Source organism: Dipodomys merriami, unplaced genomic scaffold (genome assembly GCF_024711535.1).
Source record: "Dipodomys merriami isolate MVZ:Mamm:240054 unplaced genomic scaffold, mDipMer1.0.p SCAF_9, whole genome shotgun sequence".
Classification (NCBI taxonomy): domain Eukaryota; kingdom Metazoa; phylum Chordata; class Mammalia; order Rodentia; family Heteromyidae; genus Dipodomys; species Dipodomys merriami.
In genome coordinates this window covers 36,663,444-36,687,431 of record NW_027206512.1, presented here as the reverse complement: position 1 = coordinate 36,687,431, position 23,988 = coordinate 36,663,444, and the positions used below count along the sequence as shown (strand labels likewise).

Below are 23,988 nucleotides of genomic sequence, written 5' to 3'. Positions count from 1 at the left end.
TTCTAGTAGTTAATTGAGATAAGAGTCTCATGGCGGGGGGTGGGGGTGTGGGGAGGAGAATCTCATGGGGTTTCTTGCCAGGGCTGACTTTGAACTGTGATCCTTAAATCTCAGCCTCCTGAGTTGCTAGGATTAAAGACAGGAGCCACTGGCACCCGGCTGAAACAAGAGTTTTAAACCTTAGTTACAGGCTCTTTGTCCTCAGCCAGGCTGTAGCCTGCAGGCAAGGGCCTCTTGTTCCAGAAGTCTTTCTCTGGGGACATGAGCCTCAGCCTTCTTGCTGAGTAGGGCAGAGGATAAGTGTGGTCACCAGTGATGACAGCTGGGGCCAGGCACTGTGGTAGGAGGGGCACTCTTCAGCCTGAACTGGAGTCAGGACTCACAGCCTCCATGCTGGATCCTCACTGAGAGAGCAATTCCAGATCACCTGGCTAGTCAAAGGAGAGCCAGATGGGAACCTGAGCTTCTACAATCAAAAGGTTTGTCTTCTTAACTATGTAGCCACAGGGCCAACCTTCCCATCTGAGGAACAGGATAGGACCTGGCAGGAGGCAGAGAGTAAAATACCAGTCATTGTCTTTCTGGATAGCACCCAGTCCCCTGACTGCCAGTTGGAAGGAAGGAGGTCCCTGGTCTGGGTCCTTCAATGGTCTAGAGCCTGGAAAGCAGAACTCCTGAGTGATTAGGCACTGACTGGAGAGCCCCTGCCATAAGAGCCAGGAATAGAATGATAGCACCTTGGCCTTGGAGCCTAGAAAGAGCCAAGGGACTAGGAAGAGTGGGTGGGGTAGAAGTAGAGAGCTCTTCTTCAGCAGCACCCCATCCCCTGTCCACCTGGAGCACAGTTTATTTTGCAAAGAACAGGGAGTTATTTGCATGGATTTTACTAAGGAACAGGGACTCATGATGGACTTTCCTAAAGCGGTAAGACCTCTACCACAAGGAACAAAGGCTTTCCATGGGTGTTGGGCTGACCCTGGGACAGCAAATAAGAGAAAAGAAAGCTAGGCTGGAACAGATGTGGGGAACACCCCCCCCCTTTTTTTTTGGTCGGTGGTGGGACTTGAACTCGGGGCCTGAGTGCTGTCCCTCAGCTCTTCAGCTCAAGGCTAGTGCACTACCACTTGAGCTACAGCACCACTTCCGGTTTTCTGGTGGATTATTGGAGATAAGAGTTTCATGCTTTGTATGTCCCTCCCCCACAGTATAACCCCTGCTTTCACTGTATTTGATGTTGGTATAATTTGTGGAGGGGAAGGGGAAAAAAAATCGTTTAAATAAGGATACAGGTGGACCTGTTGCAACAATGAGAAGTACAAGTCGTTATATCAAAAATGAACTTTACAACTTTGGTGGGGGGGCGGGAATGATTGGGTGGGGGGGGAGGATGGGAAGGGGAAACAAAGGAGGAGGCTACAATGCTTGATAAGGAATGTATTCATTATCTTGCCCATGTAATTGTAACCCCTCTGTACAGTATTTTCACAATAAAAAAATAAATACAAATTTAAAAAAAAAAAGAGTTTCATGGACTTTCTTGACCGGGCTGGCTTTGAACTGCGATTCTCAGATCTCAGCCTCCTGGGTAGCTAGGATTACAGGTGTGAGCCACCAGTGCCCGGCCATCTCCCTCCCTTTTTGTTCTACCCTTGGGTCCTTATTCACATCACCCATGACTCAGTACCTGGGATCCTGGTTTCAGGGACGCCACAAGGTCTTTGACCATTTTAGCTTCAGAGACTGTGACTCCACCCACTACAAAGAGGATGAGGAGGGGGTGGTCACTGGGATGAGGCCGGCTCACCTACAGAACAGAACAGAACAGCATCAGGTCAGATTGCAGCCCAGGACAGCCGCCCCTCCTCATGCAAGTAGGAGGAAGTAGCCTAGTGGAGAGCTGATGGTTATTAGCTAGCAGAGACCTCATTGACCAGGAGAATGCCCAGCAGGGCATCTCAGTACATCCTTTACACAAAGACTTTATTAGAAGTAACATTAAAGGTGTGGAGCTGTAAGGGCAGAAAGGCCAAAGAATACTTCATTGAGTATCACTGTTCAGGTCTCAGCATTAATTTGCTGCCCTCCCTTGTTGCGTTGCTTTGTGCTTATTTCCTGAGGTTACAGCATTTGTGGGTGGGTGTTTCTCCACTACTAGAACAGAGTCCCCCCTAAGGTAAGCCGGTGTCTGCCTTGCTCCCTGTTGGTCTCTGTGCTTACCTTTTCCAGCACGGAACAGGTGTTCCATAAATGTCCAAAATTAACAAAGCCAGAGCTCTGGGCAGGTGGTAGCAGATTGTGTAAAGGATGGAATGGAAAGGGCGCCATCCTCAAAGACATTAGGTCTGATGGGTTTCAAGCTTGTGATTTCTTCCATCCAACCTCAGCAAAGGGCCTATGCTATATGAACCCTACTTCAGGTGCTGTAGACTATCTTCCTAATTCCTTACGATTTCACCTATCCATGAAGCAATGGGTTAATACATTATAAAATGAGAAGGCCTCTGAGTGGAAGAAATGTACATAAACAGATGTGGTGAGGACAGGAGATAGGTTTTGGGCCTTAGCTAGAAGCCACAGTGTTTCTGCAAGGAAGTGAGGAGGAGAAATGGGATGGGCTGAGTTCCAGCAATGAAAAGTCAACATCTAGGAGCGGTAGCTAGAGGCTCATGGAAACTAGAGCATGCTGGGAACCACTGCTGGGAGGTGCTTCCAGCTGTCCACCTGACCCAGTGAAGACACATGTGGAGAAAACAGGCTTTAACTCCAACAGGAGAGGAAGAGAGGAAGTGATCATGAGTGTCTGCTCACTCACGCACAAACCCTCTGAGGGCCCCGGGCTGTGCAGAGAGGATGCAACATGGGGCAGCAGCCCATGATGAAGCCAGGAAGGAAAGAAGGAAGGGATGGAGAGAGGATAAAAGGAGGAAAAGATGGAAGAGAGGAAGGAAAGAGAGGATGTGAGAAAATCTGAAGGTCTTCAAAACACTGGACAAAAATTACAAAGTCATCTTTGAAAAAAGGCTCTTGGTTTCTCCTCCTCCCGCTTCTATTCTGGATCTCTCCTTCCCTCTCTACATTTGTTGATCGCTTTTTATCTAAACCATACTCTATGCACCTGCAGTCACCCTGCTGCTATCCCACTGTCCCCAGAACAGCTGAGATCACTAATGACCATGCTCGTGTAGGAGTCAATGGACACCTTTAGGCTTCATCAAAGAGGAAGTTTCTGTGGTATTTGTCACAGTTGATGACATGCGACTCTGCTATTGAGACAGTATGCTCTTGTTCTTTCTAATTTTCTAATTTTGTCTCTTAGATTTCTTCATCCCTTTCTTTTCTTGGTCTGCCTCTTTACATGTTATATTGCTTGAGGCACTATCTTTTGGCCTCTTGTTCTTCTTAGTACACTATCCTCGAGGGAACTTATTTTCTCCCCTGTCTTTAGAAATCTTTCAGGTATTCCCTAAGTTTATGTTTTTGGCTAGAGCACTGCTGTCATTCTCCTTGGGAGAATCTTTCCTGATTCCCAGACACAAAAGATTTTTCAGACCCTGGGCTCTGGGGGCCAGGACTGAAGGACATTCACCTGGCCATTTTTGGTGCTGAGTGTAGTATCTAGTACCAGGTAAACTTTCAGTAAAAGTGTTGCATAAGTGAGTAAATAGATAAGTGAGTAAATGAACGAGAGGCACTGGTTTACAGGAGATGCTCTTCTTCTCTTAGACGTCTTCCAGAAACTTTCTACTTTATGCAGTTTTCTGGCTGAGTAACTGGCCCCCAAATTCCTCTCAGCCTTCCAAAAACCTGTCACTTCTCACTTAATCCGAGGACAGAAATACAACTGGCTGCAAAGCTTATGCGTGGCACAGTCTGTTCCCTAAGACGTATGCTTTCCATAAGACAGTCTGGGATCTGAGGCACATGCCGAGAAGAAGGATGCACTCACTGAGAGATGAAAAGGGGAGAAATGAAATGAGCAGCAGCAAACAAAGAACAATTTCCTGGGGCTAAGGAGTGGAGGGAATGTTAGTTTCAACATGAATAAATGGCTCCAATTAATGCATACTGGTGTTTGCTATTTGGGTTTCACTTTAGATTTAGGTTTTGATACTGGACTTTCTCTTCAGAGCGTGTCCAGTCAGCTGGCTGTGAGGAAGTGGAAACTTCATCTGAATCCCAATAGCAGTCAGAGACGGTGGAGTCCTGTTTGTAGGTTGGTTCCCCATGTGACCCACTTTAAAGATGGAAGAATTCAACACAACTTCTGCCATTCTGATGGCAGGAATTTGTTACTCTCTGCTCTCTCTTCTTTCATTTTCTAAACCTTCCCCGGGCTGTGACTTGAAGATGCCAACTCTGGCCAAAGAAGATGGGTTCCTCCCACCACAGCAGCAGGCTGTGAGGCCCCGGTGCAGGTGTGAGGCCTCAGGGAGCTCTTTGATGTCCTGATTTGCTTCCAAGTGGGAGTTGTCAAGAGAAAGGTTTTGCAGGTTCCTGGGATCTCTCCAGGAAATCTGGGAATCCTGCTGCTGATTCCTGACCCACACAGGGCTACTTTGCTCAGTTCCTCCTCATCTGTGACTCCCTTGTTCCTAGGACAGGCAGGATGAGGTTTCCCTCTCTCCAGCAATGGGCAGTGCCTTAAAAAGGCAGAAACAGGTGTGGGCTGTAAGGGGATGAGGCCTTAGGATGACCTGAGTGACAGCCCTTGGTAACAGCTTTTCTCTCAACAGGAGTTAGTGAAAATACCACCACTGTCACCACACACTGTATGTTCTATGCTGTGCTGCCTCTTCACTCATTCACCCATGCAACAAACATCTGAGGACCAGATGCTGCTGCAGGCATCAGGCACTCAGCAGTGCACCAGAGAAGAACCCGCACTGTTAAAAGGCTTCTATTTTAGTGGGGGAGGAGAGGGAAGAGAGGGATGAAAGTCTATAAGTAAGCGGGTAAAGAGGGTGAACAAGTATAAGGATAAGTAAGGTGGTAAGAATGAAGGAAAGTAAGTGAATGAGAGGAAAACCGTGTGGGGGAAGGGGAAAGCAGGTATCACTGCAGGCAGTCCTTAAGACTGTGAAACTCCACCTTACAGATAGAGACCTTCAAGCTTAATGGCTAAAACAACTTAGTTCCAAGTCATCGAATTAAGGTTGAGACTGAACGCATGTCGATCTCACTGGAGGGCTATAAGCAAACCTTCTGCCTTACAATACCACACACTGCCATTATAAAACTATTCTTTGAAATGAAAGGCCTTATATTACCTTATATCTTTAAAGCTCTACACTTTTAAAGAAATATTAGTCACTTAGAGAAGGACCTTGCTTATCGGGTTGCCTCATGCTTCCCATAGTTCCAGCTGTGGACTACTGGCTTGGGTTCCACTGACTGTCCCGTAGGTCCTTAAACTCAACAAGACTAAAATGCAAGCTACCTTCTTCTCCATTCCTGCTTCTCAACCACAGACAATGTCTACTTTATCCATCCAATAATGCCAGAGCTGGATAGCTCCATTCTCTTTATTGCCAATGTATACCAAGGTATACCCAGTCCTGTGGAGTCCTCTGGCACTTCATCCTGGCCCCTCATTCCTTTGGCTTTAACTGAGGACAGACTCTACCCTTCCTCTCTTTCCTTCCCAACTGATGCCAAGCTGGTTCTTGTTGCCACTGCTCAGTGATGCCAGGGCAATTCTTTTAAAATGAACATGAAGTTATTAGCTCTTCCTTTAAATCATTCAACAGCGCCTTGTTTGGGGACAAATCTCAAGCCTCCAGTCCTTGTTGATCTAGCTCCTGCTTATCTCCATCTCCATTTTCTACTCCCCACATGCCATGCCACCTAGCTCCAGCTATTGGGAACAAACTGTACTCCTCCATGGACCATGGATTTCATCACTTTGTGCCTGACTCCTACTGGTCTGACAGTAGCATCCAAGTCCCCAGCTGAACTACTCTTTTGTGCTCTCCCAGCACCCCCCTCCTTTGGGCCCCCAGCTTTCTTGTGTATCTCTCCAACAAACTGTCAGTGATGAGATATAAGCAATGCCATAGTAGGCAAGGTGGCTAGTTCATCTGTATTATCTGTACCCACAACATGGCCAGCACACAAAGGAGGCTCCCAATGAACTTTCACTATCTGACAAAGTACACAGACTGCCAAAGCCAACTTTTTGTTTTTGTTTAATGATTCGTATCAAATCCATCTCCCTACAACTCATGGAACAGATTTAGTAATGTTAGATACAAATCAAACCCTAACTCATAGTGAAGCATAATTAAGATGAAGAGAATCCAAAACAGTGGTTATAAATAGTATTGCAAAGAATTCCAGGACTTGTACACTAATGCTGAATGCCAACATGTTTTCTTGTCAGAATAGCATTAAATATAATGGGCCACAGTGACTAGTTCTCTCTCTGAGTCTTGTTTTTCTTATGTGAAGAATAAGGAGCTACAGTAGGTGACTCTCAAGGTTCTCTCGATCAAATTCCAGTCTGACATTAGACTTTCATCTGAAGCCCATCATTTGGTCCGTCAACCCAAAGCAACCTGATACCTGCTGGAGACTCCTCTGTAGGTATCTGTCTCTTGTTTTTTTTTTTTTTAATTTAATTTTATTTGTGAACATACTGTACAGAGGGGTTACAATTACATGGGCAGGATAACGCATACATTTCTTACCAAGCATTGCAGCCTCCTCCTTTGGTTTACCCTTCACATAGGTATCTGTCTCTTGCCTAAGCCAACAGCCTCCTTTACCCACATGGTCAGAGAGTGGGCTCCTGGAAGCTGTTACAATGTGATCCTGCTGACTAGTCATGGTCAATTGGTCCTGGAATGGAGCCCTGAGCCAGGCTGCACCAACTTCCCTAGGAATTAAAGACTTGTCCTAAGACATACAAGGCTCGGTCAGAACTGGACTTCCAAGACCCTAAAACAGCAGCAAGACTACTCAATCATTTGTTCAACTAATAGTTTTTGTTGTTGTTGTTGTTGTTGGTTGTGGTGGTGGTGGTGGGGCTTGAACTTTGGGCCTGGGCACTGTCCCTGAGCTCTTCAGCTCAAGGTGAGCACTCTACCATTTGAGTCATAGCACCAATTCCAGTTTTCTTGTGGTTCATTGGAGATAATAGTCTCCTGGACTTTCCTGCCCAGGCTGGCTTTGAACCGTGATCCTCAGATCTCAGCCTCTTGAGTAGCTAGGATTATAGGCATGAGCCCCGGGTGCCCAGCTGTTCAACTAATATTAATGGAGTACCTACACTATGCTGGCACCATCCAGCATCCTGCTTTCCTAACAGCTTTCCAGTTGGTGGTACAAATCCCACTTAAGTCCTTAGCTTCCCTAGGATACCCCTTATCCTCACGATCCTCACAATAAATATCCTTTCTTTGATTTTATTTATGCAATCGGTTGGCATCTTAATTGCAACAGAAAGAGCTTCAACTGTTGTCCCTCACTGCCACCAGGTTGTCAGGGCTTGTCTGAGCATTTCTCAGTTGTCTATCTCTGCTTGTGGCCTTTTCCTAGTGGGACCAAAAGTGGTGAGACACTCATAGCAACTCAATCCAAGGCCTAGAGCACTGATAATGCTTCTGGTCTGGGTCATGAATCTCTCTCTCCCTCTTTTGTTTTCTTTTTTGGTTGGTCGTGGGGCTTGAACTCTGGGCCTGGGCACTGTCCCTGAGCTCTTCAACTCAAGGGGAGTGCTCTATCACTTATGCCACAGTGCCACTTCAGGTTTTCATGTGGTTAATTGGAGATGAGTCTCACGGACTTTCCTATCAGGGCTGGCTTTGAACTGCGATCCTCAGATCTCAGCCTCCTGAGTAGCTAGGATTATAGGAGTGAGCTGCTACTGGTGCCCAGCTTCTCTTTTTCTTTAACAAAGCATAGCCACAGAAGAAGCAGAACAAAGACAAACTATAACAACTCTTTAAAAACTATACATGAGATAAAAAGAACTCATGCCCCTTTCTGTTAGATTAAACACCCCCTCATGTTGACTCCAGTAAAGAGCACATCTTGACAAATCATGTCCTTTAGTCAAAACAAGGAGAGGTTCCAACACATGGAGTAGATATAAAATATATTATTTTCAGAAGACTGAAATCCAAACCACAAATTCCAGAAATGTACTTTGAAAGTGCAGCCTATTAGACATGCTAGTTTTAAATTAAATTAATATGCTAGTGAGAGGGAAGGTATGTTTCGATTTATTTATTAGATTGCTATCAAGCTTTCCCCTAGGAAGTTCAAGGTGCTCTGGGCAAAGACTGAAGACAGTGAGAACCAGGCTGTTTAAAGAATGTCAGGTTCTGTCTCTGTTGGTTCTTCCCAGTTCAATGGGACTGTTCCCCCAGCGGGCTCCCTGGCTGTCCTTTGAAGCTGACAGCCTTATGGGCTAGTCATACGTTTTACCCCTGGCTGAGAAGTGCATCCAACTAACTTGAAACATTCTCCAGCCCAGCGGCATGCTTGCTGCTCTTCTTCCCAGCTGCTGTGATTTACCTTATAGGAATCAATAGGAACAAACTTGAGTGAGGACTATTGCTCATTTTTTAGTATACGATTTCTGTTGTTGTTGTTATTGTTGTTGTTGTTGGTCGTGGGGCTTGAACTCTGGGCTTGGGTGCTGTCTCTCAGCTCTTCAGTTCAAAGCGAGTGCTCTACCACTTGAGCCATGGCGCCACTTCTGTTTTTCTGGTGGTTAATTGGAGTAAGAGTCTCATGGACTTTTCTACCTGGGCTGGCTTTGAGCCACAATCCTCAGATCTCAACCTCCTGAGTAGCCTGGATAACAGGCATGAACCACCAGTACCCGGCATTTGGCTGCTTTTTAAAAACATAATTTTTAAAATAGTCTGCTAAGCTGGAGATTGGGGGAAAAAAATGAATGAGACTCTATCTCAAAAAAACAGTAACAACATCAAATGGCAACTAAACCAAGCTGGGCATGGTGGTACATGCCTGTGATCCTAGCTATGTAGAAGGTGGATGCAGGAGGATTGTGATCCAAGATCTACAAAAGCAGAGACTTTATATGAAAAAAAAAAAAGCAAAAGGCCCCAAGTTCAATCCCCAGGCCTGCACACAAACACAAAACATTTTATGGAAAATAATAAGTCAGCCTTCATTATCAAAATCTTTTTGGAATCACTTATTTTGAAATCAGGTCAGAAGCATGAATAACTTCCATGTCTGCTAGCTCAGAAGGGAAAAAGGATTAGCCAGCACCACTCTTGCCAGGCTAGTCAGCCAAACATATATTTAGGGGAATGCAATCTATGTTGTCCAAAAATAAAATACATTTTCTTCTCCTCATACTCTTGGTCTGTTTTCAAAAAGAAGAGTATACATTCCCTCCACTTGAAGCTGGTACTTGTCATGATTTGTGACCCTCAACACACAGATTGCTGTGTAAGTGATGCTATGTGACAGTTCATGACTTCAGTGGCTTCCACCTGCTGTCTCTCTTAGGTCACTTGCCCTGGGCATGGCTGCTCTGCTGTGAGAAAGTCTAGGAGAGAGGACCTCTGTAGAGAGAGACTGAGGTCTCCCAGCCTGGTTGAGCTCAGCCATACTGAAAGTGAATCCTGTCCTGCTGAGTTATGCCTAGAGTGCAGACGTATACATGGTCCTATTCTTGCAAACCAAGGGTTCATGGGTGACTTCCTACGCACCATTAGATAACCAGAACAAGGGGGAAAAAGACGTCTCTAGACCCTGTGACTTAGAAAAATCCATGCAAAGAAAGTGGTTTAGCAAACTTGTACTGTGATGCAAATGCACAGTTCTGACTCTAATGAGGTCAAAATCCAGGTGCCTGAGTGTCCTGCTCCTGAAGGATTTTTTTGGGGTGCAGAGCCTCTTAAGACCCTTTTCTTAGCTATTGCTGCTTGCAGAAATACAAATAACTATGGGTGAGTGCTGTGAGCCACTTCAGAGGGGCTGGAGAAAAAGTCTGCACCACCCATGGCATTATGGCTGCCTCCGGAGCAGCTGCAAACCCAAACCAGCGTGGAGGCTTTTGCTCTCTCCCAGCATGTGGCTGCTGCATGTGGAAGTGCTCAGGAGAGTCAGCTCCCCAAGTCATTCAGTCATCTCTGTTTCTGGGTGGCCAAGGCCTCCTCCTCTATGCCTTGACCCATTTTGTCCTGTCCATGTATGGTACCTCACCAACTCCCCATGGTTTGCCCCACAGGAATAACCTATGTCCCCCAAACAGGAGATCAACAAGTTTGACCCAAAGTGGAATGGATAAGAGGATCTGGAAAAGCACACCATAGGCCTGTGAATATGGCTTCCTGTAGACACAGCAGTAGAACATGCAACTTTATATCTTCCTAGCAAGAGCAAATGCTAGGAAAATTTGCAATGACATCTTTGCAGGTGGCAGGACCACCGCCTTCTATTTATCTTCATCTTCACCACAAAATTAGGTTGCATGCACCAACTACCTGCGCACTGGCTGTGTCCAGTGATATAGAGATGCTCAAGGTGGCTTTTTTCTTATTAGTCACAGTCTGAAAGGAATCATAAACTTGTAAAAATAAGAGAAAGTAAGCTGGGCGCCAATAGCTCATGTCTGGAATCCTAGCTACTCAGATGGAGCTTCCAAGTCAGTATGAGAGTCTGTGAGATTCTTATCACCAATTAGCTACCAAAAAAGTCAGACATGGAGGTATGGTTCAAGTGATAGAGTTCTAGACCTGAGTGAAAAGCTAAAGGATAGAGCTCAGGTCCTAAGTTCAAATCCGAGTTCTAGAGCATATAAATAAATAAATAAACAAATAGCAAGTACGTCCACAACCAGACACTGCTCTGAGTGCTGTGTATATAGTCCCTCATTTAACTCTCACAACAGCTCTACCAAGCTGGAGCTGCTCCACCCAATTCTATAGAAGAGGAAACTTAGGACAGGTGAGGCATGGATTCTAGTGCTCTGACTCCAGGCCTGTTAAGCTATTCCCTACTGCCTCCCTTGTAAACTGACAGCGGCATGAGGGAGTAACAGATAGCAAGTAAGGAATACATAGGTGAAATCAACATCTATTATATATAGAATCAATTAAAAATATAGATGTTAAGTAGAAAATAAACTCTCAACACATTCTTGGTATCATTCATCCCTTCATCTGACCACTCTGTTGGAGCATTTTTCCTATTAACTCATTCAATTTCTCACTCTATAAAACAAGTCCCTTTGTCTCTGTTCTGTTCTCCAGGGAAACAAAAAGTTGGAAGAAAGTAGTTTCTGGGCTTCTGTTGTGAAAAGAAGACAAGCAGGGACAGAGGCTGGAGCTGGCTTTTGTTTGGGTGGGTAATCACTGCACAGTGGGTGAGCTGGGAGCAGGATGTGCTGCTGCTGGACCCGTGATCAGCTCTGCCTTGCTTAGTAGTGGCTGGAAAGGAGGACCAGCGTCTCCGCTGGGGGACACGGGAGTTGACGTTGGGGCTGCTACTTCCTATAGCTTAGGAAGTCATTGAAATGTAGCTTCAGGATTAAGAGCCATGTAGAAGTTCTCTCTGACTCTGCTTTCAATGATTTCAGTTACCTACAGTCAATTACAGTCTGAAAATATAAAATGCAAGATGCCAGAAATAAACTTAAATTTTAAATTGCACACTATGTGTTGTCCTGCCTGGTTCCATCTCTGAATCATCCCTTTGTCCAGTGTTTCTGCTCTGTGGATGCTACTCCCCTGGTCACCTGGCACTGCTAGTGTTCAAACAACTCTTAATTCACTGTGGGTCCCAAAGCACAAGGGTAACAATGCTGGTAACTCAGGTCAAAGAGAAGCTGTAAAGTGCTTTCCTTAGCTGAACAGATATAAGCTCTTGACTCAATAAGGAAAGAAAACCAACTTTGTGTGTTGAAATTGCAAAGATCAAATCTTCTACCTGAGAAATTGTGAAGAAGGAAAAGAAATCAGTGCTTGTTTTTCTGTCACACATAAAGTTCAAAAGTTATGACCACTAAATTTGTCTATGTGTGTGTGCACACGTGCATGCATGTGCGTGCGCATGTGTTTGCAGGGAAAAGCACAGGGTTTAAAGGGGCCGATATTGTCTGTGGTTTCATGCAAACCAAAGGTTTTGCAATGTATCCCTATGGTGAGGGAAGGACTACTGGAGTTGGAAAGAGCAACTAATGGCTTAAAGCTGTATAACTTTCTGAATGAGCACTATAATAGGTCCATTGTGATACCCTTCCACCTTTAGTGAGGGTCTGCTGTACACAGGTGCTGAGTGGTGAGGATTCAGAAAAGAGTAAGATCTAAACTGCAGGCTCTACTTCCGAGCTCATCTCTCCCTGGCTTCCTGATCTACCCTCTCCTTCACAGTCTATCGATGCTGCCCCTGGGTCATCCCGAGTCAATATCATCTCTGAGCAGACAAAGAACAAGGACAGAGCAGCAATTCAGCTTCCTTCCAGCTGAATTTCATTTCTAGAATTTGTACAGCAGTACCCACAGCACAGGCAGGATTCAACATGGAAGGCTTTATTGGGCTCCCCTCTGTGTTTCTTCCTGGGGTGGAGTAGATGCCAGAGGCACAGTGGAGGGCAGCAAGTGACAAGAAAGACAAAGGATACCTGATACAGAACAAAGATGAACCTCAAAATGTAATGCATTGGCCCATTCTCCCACAGTGCATGGTCCAAGTCCCACAGAAGCAGGTAGAGTGAAAGCAAACGGCCTCAGCCCCAAGAGATCCTGCTCGCCTGGCTGCCGCCAAGACCAGCCCAGGCAGAGTATTCGTGTGCGACAGTACCAATGGGACAGTATTTATGCCACTGTGGAATCCTGAAGAAAACCAAAATTAATAACTTATTAACATTTAACTTCCAAGGAAATGCCCGGCAGCATCCCAGGGCCAAGATATGTTGTGATTAAGAGCATGGGCTTTGAAATGAGTGGCTTGGGAGACAAGTCCTGGAGTCATCCCTTCCAGTGTGTTCTTTGGGAGAAAGCTCAAAATAGAAATGAGAAGCAATCCTAGCCTTCTGGAAATTCACATCCACTGATGAACCATTCTAGGCCTCAGTTTCCTCACTGGAGAACAAGGGTAATGATGGAGCTACCTCCTAAGTTTGTCAAACAACCTCTTCTTTACATGAGAAGGGAAACTTTCTCACTGGCCCTAGAAAATCAAAACCACAGATTTCTTTATAACTCTGGGTAGGTGAGAAGCAATGAAATACAGGATAAGGAAAGTTGGTCCATGGCTATGACCATGTTAGACTCTATCCACATCTTACTCCCCCCTTTCTCCAAGGACCTTAAAGCAGAATGGAAGCCTCTAGAAGGCACATCCATTTCAAAAAAGTAGCTCTTTGGGAATTTAGTTCTTCACAGCTAGTCATTCTTAAGTTTATGCTAAATTTGCTCAAATCTTGAACACATAGGCTAGAGAAACGTTTCTTTGATGAGTTCTGGGAATGGCAGGAAATCTCAGCTCCCAAGACGCATTTAGAAATTAAGCAAAATGACTCTCCCTTGGAGTAGCGAGGAGGGATGGGCTTTGTGCCTGGGCCAAAGGAGATTCCCTGCATCTCTGTGGACAGGTGCAGGATTTCTAAAGCTGTGGACCAAGCACTGGATGCTGGCAGCTGCCAGGAGACAAATTCCTTCCTCTTAATGCACTACTTGGCAACTTTTCTTTGAGATCGGCCTTGGCTGTGGGGGCATTTCTAGAAAAGCCCTAATGATCAGCTTTGAATGGGAAAAATCATTCAGTTTCCCAGTGCTGGCTCAGGATGGTCCCAAACTTCCTAAACAATGCATACTTGGGACAGTGGAGCTTCTGATCACAGGCAGAGCTGGAGAAAACTGCAGAGTTTAAAGGAGTGATTTTAACTTGTGAGGATTATTGTTTCATGGAACAGCAACAGATGCATGTGATTAGTTCGCCAAAGACATGACTATGTATCATAACATAGTCTATAGTCACTTCTAGAAGTCTAAGTTCATGAGTGAAGGAAGACAGTGCTCAAATGGAGAGGGATGGAAACCATGTTTAGCCTGGAAGTCTCTGTATAAACCAAACACCTACTCAGGACAGGGAGCCACTCACCAACTCTGGGGCTTATTTATACTCTGTACAGAAGTCTGTATTGCTTATTAAGAGTAGAGAGAGAAAGAGAGAGGAGGGGGAGGAGGGAGGGAGGAAAGGAGGAAAAGAGAGACAGAGAAAGAGAGAGAGAGAGAGAGAGAGAGAGAAACACATACCCGCCGGGCATTGCATCAGAAATGGTTGGTAATTGAGCACAGCAGAACAGAGAGACTGGCGTGGCCATTCAAGCCAGTTTATTACTCAGTTTCCAGTCTGCCTGTCTGGTATCTGTCCTCTGGCTTTTGGAGTGGACCAGTTTTCCTGGAATATGCATTTATTGAACTTTGAAAGGCCAGATCTTCTATGTAGATTAATTCATGATTTCAAAGGCTCTTTGAAGCTGGCAAAACATTCCGTTATTTCCAAGACTTATTACCACTAAAATTTTGGCATAGCCTTGAGAGGTCAGCCTGTAATCTTGTTTAGAACCTTTTAAATTTAGAAACTTTATAGTGAGTTAAAAATAGATCACACTTGTTTACTTTTTCCTTTCAGCCCTACTTCAAGGGCTGTTTACTCATTTTTTGACCCACTCCAGATACAAGCCAGAGAATTCTGGTGTTTCTCCTCTATGAGTTTACTGGGCCAAAAGATAGGTCATTTCCAAGTGAGTTTTGGGGTGCTAGTCATGGGACTCACCGGTGGCTCATGTCTGTAATCTTAACTACATAGGAAGCTGAGATCTGATGACTGTGATTCAAAGCTGACCGACCTCATCAGGAAGTCCACAAGACTCCAGTTAACCAAGTAATTTCCAATTAACCAGCAAATAACCAGAAGTATCACTGTGGCTTAAGTTGTAGAGCACCCATCTTGAGCAAAAAATGCTAAGGAACAGTACCCAGGCCCTGAATTTAAACCCCTGTAGTGGCAACACACAGAAATCAAGATTGGCAGACTGTCACTAAGGCTGGTAATTAGTTTATAGACTCATGGTAAGGGACAACATGGGCCACAAGGAGATTTCCCATGGTGCCTTTTTAGAGGCAATGTGTCCACACACACGCACTCCATATTGACTAGAAATGATCCCACCCAGTGCACAGTGCTCAGATCAGAGAAGCTCAGATCAGAGTGCTTATAACCAAAAGGTAAATAAAGATGGCCTTGGTCATAGAAGAGTGAAAATACCAACCACTGTCTGTACAGAACCAGCCAAGGCCCGTGGAGTGCCAGAATTTTCACACTCAGAAAAGGGACTTTTGGAACACTGAGGATTACCTCTTCATGGTTACTTACCTTCATGAACATGCTAAATCCCGTTTTAAGGAGATCAGTGATGCCTGAAGACATGTGTTCAATATCAATGGGATCTGGCCTCTCGGGATTAAATATTTCCTCCACAACCTGCTTCAACAATGGCTTATAGGTTGCCTGGAGAGACAAAATATTGTGCTGGTTAAGTGCTAGAGGCACTTCTTTGGTATGTCTGGAGAAAGGACAGTTTAATCTGCCCTAAAAGAAGCAAAGCAAGTTTAGTTAGATGCTGAAAACAGCAGTGATTTTATATGTGTGAAAAGATACTAAAACAACCTTGATCTTGATACTTCCATCCCCAATATTCTAGCACTATTTTGCCTCTCATAACTGATTCTGCAAGTGCTGCTTATCAGAGTCATACTCACAGTATACTAATAATTCTATTATAGAAATATATCTTGTGTATATATACACAATATGCATATACGTGTACTTATATATATGCATATACATGTGTATATACATATATATGTATATACATGTATATATATATATATATGAAAATAGCATAACAAAACTCACTAACAATGCTCAGAAAGGAGAGAGGAGGAAGGGGGATGATGATGAAAGAGTAATGAAAAGGGAATAAATTTAATCAAAGAATATTACATGCATATGTAAACATCACAATGGAACCTCTTTGTACAATCAATTTATGCTAAAGCAATAAAAGATTTCCAGAGATCATCGTTTATGCATGGAACATGCTGGCAAGCAAAGTCCTGCCATTTGATATAAACATGAAGATGACCTCCAATGTTTCCCAAACATTCCTAGAGTTATGTTCTCCTCAGTGAGGATTACAAATGTTTATTGCAATGGATTGTCAACATCCAGGCTTAAAGCAATCCCTCCTTCCTCCGTAGAGCTCAACTCCAAGTCCAACTAGGCCAGAAAAAGAAGGCCAGATGATAAGAGGACTCTGACCTAGGTCAGGGCAAAGAGCAGGACACAGGGCTTCATAAGAATTCCTGTAGAATCAGAGTGAGGTTAGTTTACAACTCCTCTGGTTTGTAAAATAGTGTTGAGTGTTTTTCTTTTCTGTGACCTGAATACTCTGTCCAGAAGCTTCACTGACTTCTGTAAGACCTCTGGGTTTGGTTCTCCCCTCCTCTTTCTTAAACTCTAAGAAGGCACTGCTGAGATGCAGCCTGTCTTTTCATTGGCCAAACATGTGACTTGCCTGCAACCAGAGGAATGGATATTTAGTGTGCTGAACGTTTCCCTGGCTTCATCTTATTTTACTTTATAGATACTTTGTACTTATTTTACCCATTATTCTACTTCTCTTAAAATACCTTAGAAATTAAGCTGGGTATAGCCTATCAACATTGTTCCTGACCATTCATCAGGAATGTAGCTGGTATATTCCTCAGGGAAAAGATACAGGAAGAGGTAGTGTGTATTCAGCAGAAAGTGCCACCTTCTTGATGTTTATCACACACTATTGTGTGCCTGGAGATTTCATGATTAGCCATCACAAAAGGTAAGCATTGAATAGGAACACTGATATAACAGGAACTTGTTTAAAGCCATGGTGTAGAGCAAGGTTGATACTTTTCTCTTAAGAAGAAAAATTCAAATTAAAACTATACCAAGATAGATTTATAAAAAACAAACTTATCAGATTGGCAAACATCCAAAATTCTGAAGCCATATTTTGATGAAGTCAGGGGGTTCCAGGCACTGTCAGAAGGGAAATAGTTATGATCAACACAGAGAATAATTTGGCAGGAGCTATCAAAGCGACAAATGCATCTGACCTAGAAATTCTTCTTTCAGAAATCTATTCTCTGGATATGCTCATATATGCAAATAAGAACCATAAAAGGCCCTATTGTTTTGACATAAAGTTTTGAAGTCTACCTTCTCCATAGGGAGCTACTTAGTAAGTGAGGCATACTTATCTGTAGGGAGGAATGCTGGAAAAGTGACTGAGAAAGCTCTGGGTGGGAAAAGTAAAAACCACGGTGTCCACTGGATGACCTAAGCTGGTTTCAAACCATGATCCTCAAATTGAAGAAAGTGCCAGAGAGAATATAACAACACTTATTGAATGCATAGTAAAATTAAACCCGTGCAATAAGTAGAAACTACCTCAGCTGAGGTAAAGAAACAAAGACAAGAGGGAGACTTCCCCTGGTATTGCTTTTTGTTTTATAAACCACAGTGAGTGGAGTGTCACTAAAGATAGCAACAATTATCATTTAAATTTAATACATGATTAATGACTAGAAAAGAGATTGGGGTAAAGCACACCAAAAAGTTAATGAGGGCTAGCTTTAGACTCAAGAAGTTGGGGTAGAAGGGAGGGTAGGATTCTGCAAAGAGTTCAGACATAGACCAGGGGTCTCTGGACTCAAGCTGCAGCATTGTACCCTGCTCATCTTTACCAGACTTGTGCCTAGGCGGCAGGATTGTTGTCAAGGCTCCAGAGCCCTAGCGTGGGCTGGGGAGGCCAGAAAGGAGACATGGAGGGATGATGGGGGAAGGGTGCTGGCTTGTTCTCCCTGGCTCCTCTTTGGGTTAATCTGTGGAAAGCACACTAGAGGCACAGCCCACTGAGTTGGGCCACATTGGAACTGCTGTTCCTTCATAGTTTCTAGAGACTGTGATTACTGTGTGGACATCTACTTAGAATGAAGGAATAAACTACAATTTAAAATACAGAAAGTAAAGGGTATCGAACATATCACATGATCCAGAAAAATGATAGAAATGCTTTTATTAGTGGTCAAATATAGCCCTCTACTTATTTCTTACTTTTTTTTTTTGATGTGGTTGCATTCTTTCTGATGATCTTTCCCATATGGCAACTCTGAAATAGCACATTTCTAGAGATGTGATAGCTATCAAGCTATTTATTGTCTCTTCACTCCAAAGTCTTCCTTCTAGACTCAGCTCTTTGTATGATGCTGGGCTCTGACTATAAAATACAGGAGCTGGCAGAATCTCGTTCCCCCTTGAAGCATCACGTTGCAATGGCTTCTCTCTCAGCAATTTCAGCTGACTTCCCCCTGGATTTTAATCATGGATATACTAAATTACCTTTCTTGTTACAGCCATGTGGAGCGATCATATAGTAAAAAGCACAACTTGAGAAAAACCTTCTCAGTGCTTGTCTTGAGTCTTCTTTGCAAATACATGTATTTATCTTTTTCCCAATTAGGACTTTAAGGATGAGACTCATTGGCTTCTTCCTCCAAGCAATTTAGTTGATAGTTTGGGGCCCAGACCATGTCATTGGAACAAGCTGTTTTAGCATTTTCCACTTGGTCAGGCACTTTTGCTGCTCACCCAAGGACCATGTAGAAGGTGACAGGCATTTCTCTGGAGCCCTACCCCAAGTGATCCGCATGCTTAAAAGGGCCAGAGGGTTATTTGGGTTGCCTCAACCTTAAAAGGGTCAAGCTGAGCACCAGTGGCTCATGCTTATAATCTTAGCCACTCAGGAGGTTGAGATCTGCAGTTCAAAGCCAACCTGGGCAGTAAAGTCTGTGAGACTCTTATCTCCAATTAACCAGCAAATAATCAGAAGTGGAGCTGCAGCTCAAGTAGTAGAGTGCCAGCCTTGAGCAAAAAAAGCTAAATAAAGGACAGTACTTAAGCCTTGCATTCAATCCCCAATACACACACATAAAAGAAGAGGGTCAACCATAGGAACTAAATGTTTCTAACTGAACACTCTTTGCCAGTTCACTTTTTTGTGAGGAGAAGAAGAGAAAAACTCTGATAAATTTGTTGTCTTTGTTTCTTTACAGTCACTTAATTCTTGCTTCAGGTAGGAGACAAAGTTGGATGTCCGTTTGGAGAACCATCATTCAGAGACCCAGGTTCCTGCCTTGGAGGGGTTCCATGATTCTCCTGGGGCACTGAGATTCCATGCTGATTTTCATGCTGATTCTATTTCAGTAGAAGGAGAGTAAGAAGGATTTCCAGAGGGATGTTATAGGTCTTGTTTGAAAATATATCACTTCTACCCATAGTTCATTGGCCAAAATCAGTTATGTTGACATTTGCCTGCAAGGCAATTTGGGAAATATGGTCTCACACTGTGTGCCCCAGAAAAAAAGGAAATGGGATTTGGGGAACACATAGCATCCTCATTAATTGGAGTTGAAATGTTAATATGGCTATTTCCTTAAAAAGTGGTAAGCTGTATGTATGGGCAAAGGATTGTTAAGCCCCTTTGTCACTTTGCATAGGAAACTGGCTTTTGGTTAACTTTCTAGCTCTGTTTCCCTGGAAACCTGATAAAGAAGGAATGTCAGACTACACAGGCAAGAGTGCTTATGACAGAAATGACCCCTGCTTGGTAAATTGCAGTGTACTGGGGGAACTACTGATATTTGTTAGATACAGCTGGAACCTGGTGACTCTTGAATAATAATTGAGTGTGTCCCTATGGAATGCTGGAAGTTGTGCTCATGGAATTGTGGCTGAGAAAATTTCCTATATAGTTTTCACACCAAGGAATACACCTAATAGCAACCTCATTCTCTCAGTCCTGAACTGTCACCTCAGAACCCAATCAAATACCTCCCTGATGACTGTGTAGATGGCTTTGTGTTTCATGGGTGGTCCCAAGGCTGTTGCAGGGAGAAAAGTGCCTGATACTCTTCCATTGGCAAATTAGGGCCCTATTCGACCACAGAGCCAGTTTATCTGTTAGGCATAGGTTGCACAGTACCTTAGGCCTTTTAAGAGTCCATAAAAGTATTACTGTTATTTGCATGTGTGTGTGTGTGTGTGTGTGTGTGTGTGTGTGTGTGTGTGTGCATGTGTGCACATGAGAGCGTGTGCCAGTAGTGAGGCTTGAACTCAGAACCTTGTGCTTTTAATTGTCTTTCTTGCTGACAGCTGGTACTCTATCACTGGAGCCACATATCTGTTCTGTTTTTTTGTTGGTTAATTGGAGATAAAGTCTTGCAAAGTTTTGTTTTTTTGTTTTTTTTTCTTAACCAGAGGTGGTTTCCAGCCATGATCCTTAAATCTCAGCCACCCGATTAACTAGGCTAACAGGTGTGAGCCACCAACTCTGAGTAGAATGCCTTAATTTTCAAAAATATATTAGCTATTTACCTTTTTTTTTCTTTTTGGTCGGTAGTGGGGCTTGAATTCTGGGCCTTGGCACCGTCCCTGCACTCTTCAGCTCAAGGCGAGCACTCTACCACTTGAACCACAGTGCCACTTCTGGTTTTCTAGTTGTTTATTGGAGATAAGAGTCTCATGGACTTTCCTGCCCGGTCTGACTTTGAATCAAGATCCTCAGATCTCAGCCTCCTGAATAGCTAGGATTACAGGCATGCCACCAGAGCCCGCTTAACTATTTACCTTTATATCAATATAATCATACCATATGTGTTTTACTATTCTTAATTTTCGTAAAGAAAGAGGCTCACAGAGTCTAAGGCACCTGGCACCCATGAAGGTCATCCTGTGGCCATCTCTGATAGTGTGCTGAGTCTGGAAATGGAGTCTAAGAAGATATCCTAATGTCTATGACCATTGAAAGGATCAGAGTTCCACAGAACTGATCTTATATCAGAAACTCTCTTTATTGTCTTCTTTAAATGAGCTACATATTTTCAAAAACAATCTGGACTTTAAAAAAATATCCCATTTAAACAAAATGTGAAAAATGAAATGCTTGTAACAGATTAATTTTGTGCTGGAGATAAGGTGTGATTGTACCCGGAAGATTTTTTTTTTTTAATACCTGAGCTGGCTTCTGATGCAGCAGTTCCTAAGATTATGCAATGTCGTCTGACTTCTGACATCAGGTGCATTTCAGAAACCATTTCCAAGGATGCCCAAATTGCTGCCACAGACCCACCCCATCATGTGGGTCTCTGACATTGCCTTTGCTGGCAATGGGGGAAGCTGGGATGCTCAAGTCCGCTCATGAAGAGGCTTGGTCTCCCTTTTTGCACAGTGACCCTACACACCAACTTCTTAGGAAAACCAGACTTGTCAAGGGTATTCATTATTTCTCAGTTCAAGACTGCACAGAAAAAACATCTGCTTAAACTGCTGAGGGATTTATTTGACAGTGCATTGGCTTTCTTTAATTTTTATTTTTGCCAGATTACAATTAGTTTCTCCTTTCATCTTCTTAAAGGAAACGGCTTGTTTGCAGATTTTAAAATGTTTTATCTATTCATCCATCCATGCATTCTTCCTTCTATCCATCTCTCCATCCTTCATATTATTTCTTTTACAAAACTCATATGTGGTCCCTTCAACTTCAATATGAGGAAATCAAAGAACACACTCAGAAAGAATTTGCTTGCATTCACACATGAGGTAGAAGTAGACTTCAAAACAATGTCATTTCTTGGCCCTGAGTTTCATCCTGTCCCACACTAATTGATTCAAAAAGGTCTCAGAGTTATAGGGCTCAGTATGTAGGATCGGGGGGTAGGGGGGTGGGGGGGAGGGGCCAGGAGACAGAAATTTGCCTAGGAGATGAACAGCTGGTGTTCAGGGCTGGGGAGAGTTGACATGAAACTCTGCTTGAAGACTGCTCAGAGCCCTATTTCCCTGGCATAAGACAAATCAAACTTCCATGGGCACTGCTGTTTTCATGTCTTGTTCACATGCAGAGGCACAAAATACAGCACACATTCTGAGTTTTTAGCACAGCAGCTCTGCGCCAGACTCATGCTAAAGTACATCAGGGCAGAGCCAGAAAACCTTGAGTCAAAAAGTCCCTGCCCCAAGTCATCACTAATGTCCTAATGATACTACAGCTGAGGATCAGCAATGTTGTCAAATACTGTGGCTTTGAGGAAGGAACCCAAGCATCCTACACAATGTGTAAGAAACATCAAGAAGAAATGGGTGCTTGGAAACTCACAAAAAACTTTTTTCCACATGCATGTGTAACCACTAATCTTATATTGATCTATGATCCTGTCCTGGACAAACTGGGGATTGTTGGGTAGGCTGGGACCATGGAGCTAGCTTATCTATTTGGCTCAGGACACTAGTATCTTGAGCTCATATTAACTTTTGGGGATCCACAAAATTACCATAGATTTTATATCAGAAAGAAAAAAGAGAACTTTAAGGTCAAATCAGTTCTCCTTCTGTGTAGCCCATATTCCAACAAAGGAAGAAATGGGATACTTCAAGGACCAAAAGGCTTCTCTGCTCTTCACTTTTCCTATGGCTGTGACTACAAACTCTCATTATGTACAGGCTGGTTATTTGTCAGCTACTAAGAGTTTATAAGGTGTCAGCTCACTGAGTCATAAGAGCATATTTGTGAAAGATGCCCAGTTTGAAGATCTCATTAATTATATGAGAAGATGGGCACTGGTGGCTCACTCCTTAGCGACTCATAAGGCTGAGATCTGAAGATTGTGGCTTAAAGCCAGCTTGGGCTGACAAATCAGTGAGATTCTTGTCTCCAGTGAAAAGATCTGAAGGTGTAGCTCAAGTAGTAGAGCACTTGCTGTGAGCAAAAAAGCCATGCCAAGAGTTTTAGCTGGTCTCCTAGTGTCTATCACCCCTCTCCTCAGAAATCAGGGTCCTAGCACCCTTGGAGCAGCAGGCCTGGTAATGGGACTCATGTCGGGATATCCCATTCCTCTGGTTCTTCTAGAGATTTGATTAATTCCTACAGTAAACCACATGGTCCTTAGAGTAACACTTTCTACATCCAAAGTATGACCAACACACTTTCCTGAAGGAGTAATAGATGAAAATGAGATAAGAGGCAACTCTAGTGCCATCAGGGGAAAAAAAATACGTTGGAGCACTAGCATATGAGCATCAGTTCAAGAGAGAGGGTGCTGGGAAGAAGCCTGAACTATCAATCTGTACTTCTAGAACCTCCACAACAGCCATGGTGCAGTGGAAGAGCAGGTTTTGTGTTGACTGCAAAGACCAGATCTTGCTCCTGGTCACTCTGTGCCTATGTAAAAATCACTTGGCCTTTCTTCCTCAGAACAACACCTGTCTTACTTACTGTAGGAATTAAAGAAAAACAACAATGAAGACTAAGCATAGATATACTTTTCAAGTATCAGCTTCTAATATACAAGAGGAAGCGCTGGGATTCTGTGGGGCCATAGTGGGAAGATGAGTTTGCACATAAATCTTATAAGTCAGTGCCCTCAAGCAGTACTCTTCATGATGTTCTAGTTTCCCCTGAAAGTACATTCAACTTATCTCCCCCCACCCTCCCCCCAAAAAACCTAAGTAAATTTCCCTAGGGATATCATGGGAAGATAGAGTAGATTATTATTATTTTTTTAATATTATTTTATTTTATTTGAGAACATACTGTACAGAGGGGCTACAATTACATGGGCAGGATAATGCATACATTTCTTACCAAGCATTGCAGCCTCCTCCTTTGTTTACCCTTCACCTCCCTTCCCAGCCTCCCCCCTCCCCCCACCCAATTATACTCCCCTCCCCCCCCCCCCCCCCGACATTGTAAAGCTGGTTTTGACATGACATTTTGTACTTCTCATTGTTGCAACAGGTCCACCTGAATCCTTAAACGACTTGTTTGCCCCCATCTCCTCCATATGTTATACTGACATCAAATATAGTGAAAGGGGGGATTACACTGTGGGGGAGGGACATACA

The 23,988-nt window shown here is 43.6% G+C and overlaps 1 protein-coding gene across 2 annotated transcripts in view; it reads right to left on the bottom strand.

Moving 5' to 3' along the window:
* Positions 1-23,988, bottom strand: part of Scfd2 (sec1 family domain containing 2) — a 311,750-nt gene that overhangs the window by 8,901 nt on the left and 278,861 nt on the right. Inside the window, exons 7-8 of one of the 2 annotated variants that reach the window (XM_070012469.1) lie at positions 15,364-15,498; positions 1,685-1,804 (exon numbers count right to left, since the gene is read on the bottom strand). In XM_070012469.1, coding sequence (XP_069868570.1) covers positions 1,685-1,804; positions 15,364-15,498 — 255 coding nt within the window. The remainder of the gene's footprint in view (positions 1-1,684; positions 1,805-15,363; positions 15,499-23,988) is intronic. The other variant, XM_070012470.1, reaches the window with a different exon arrangement.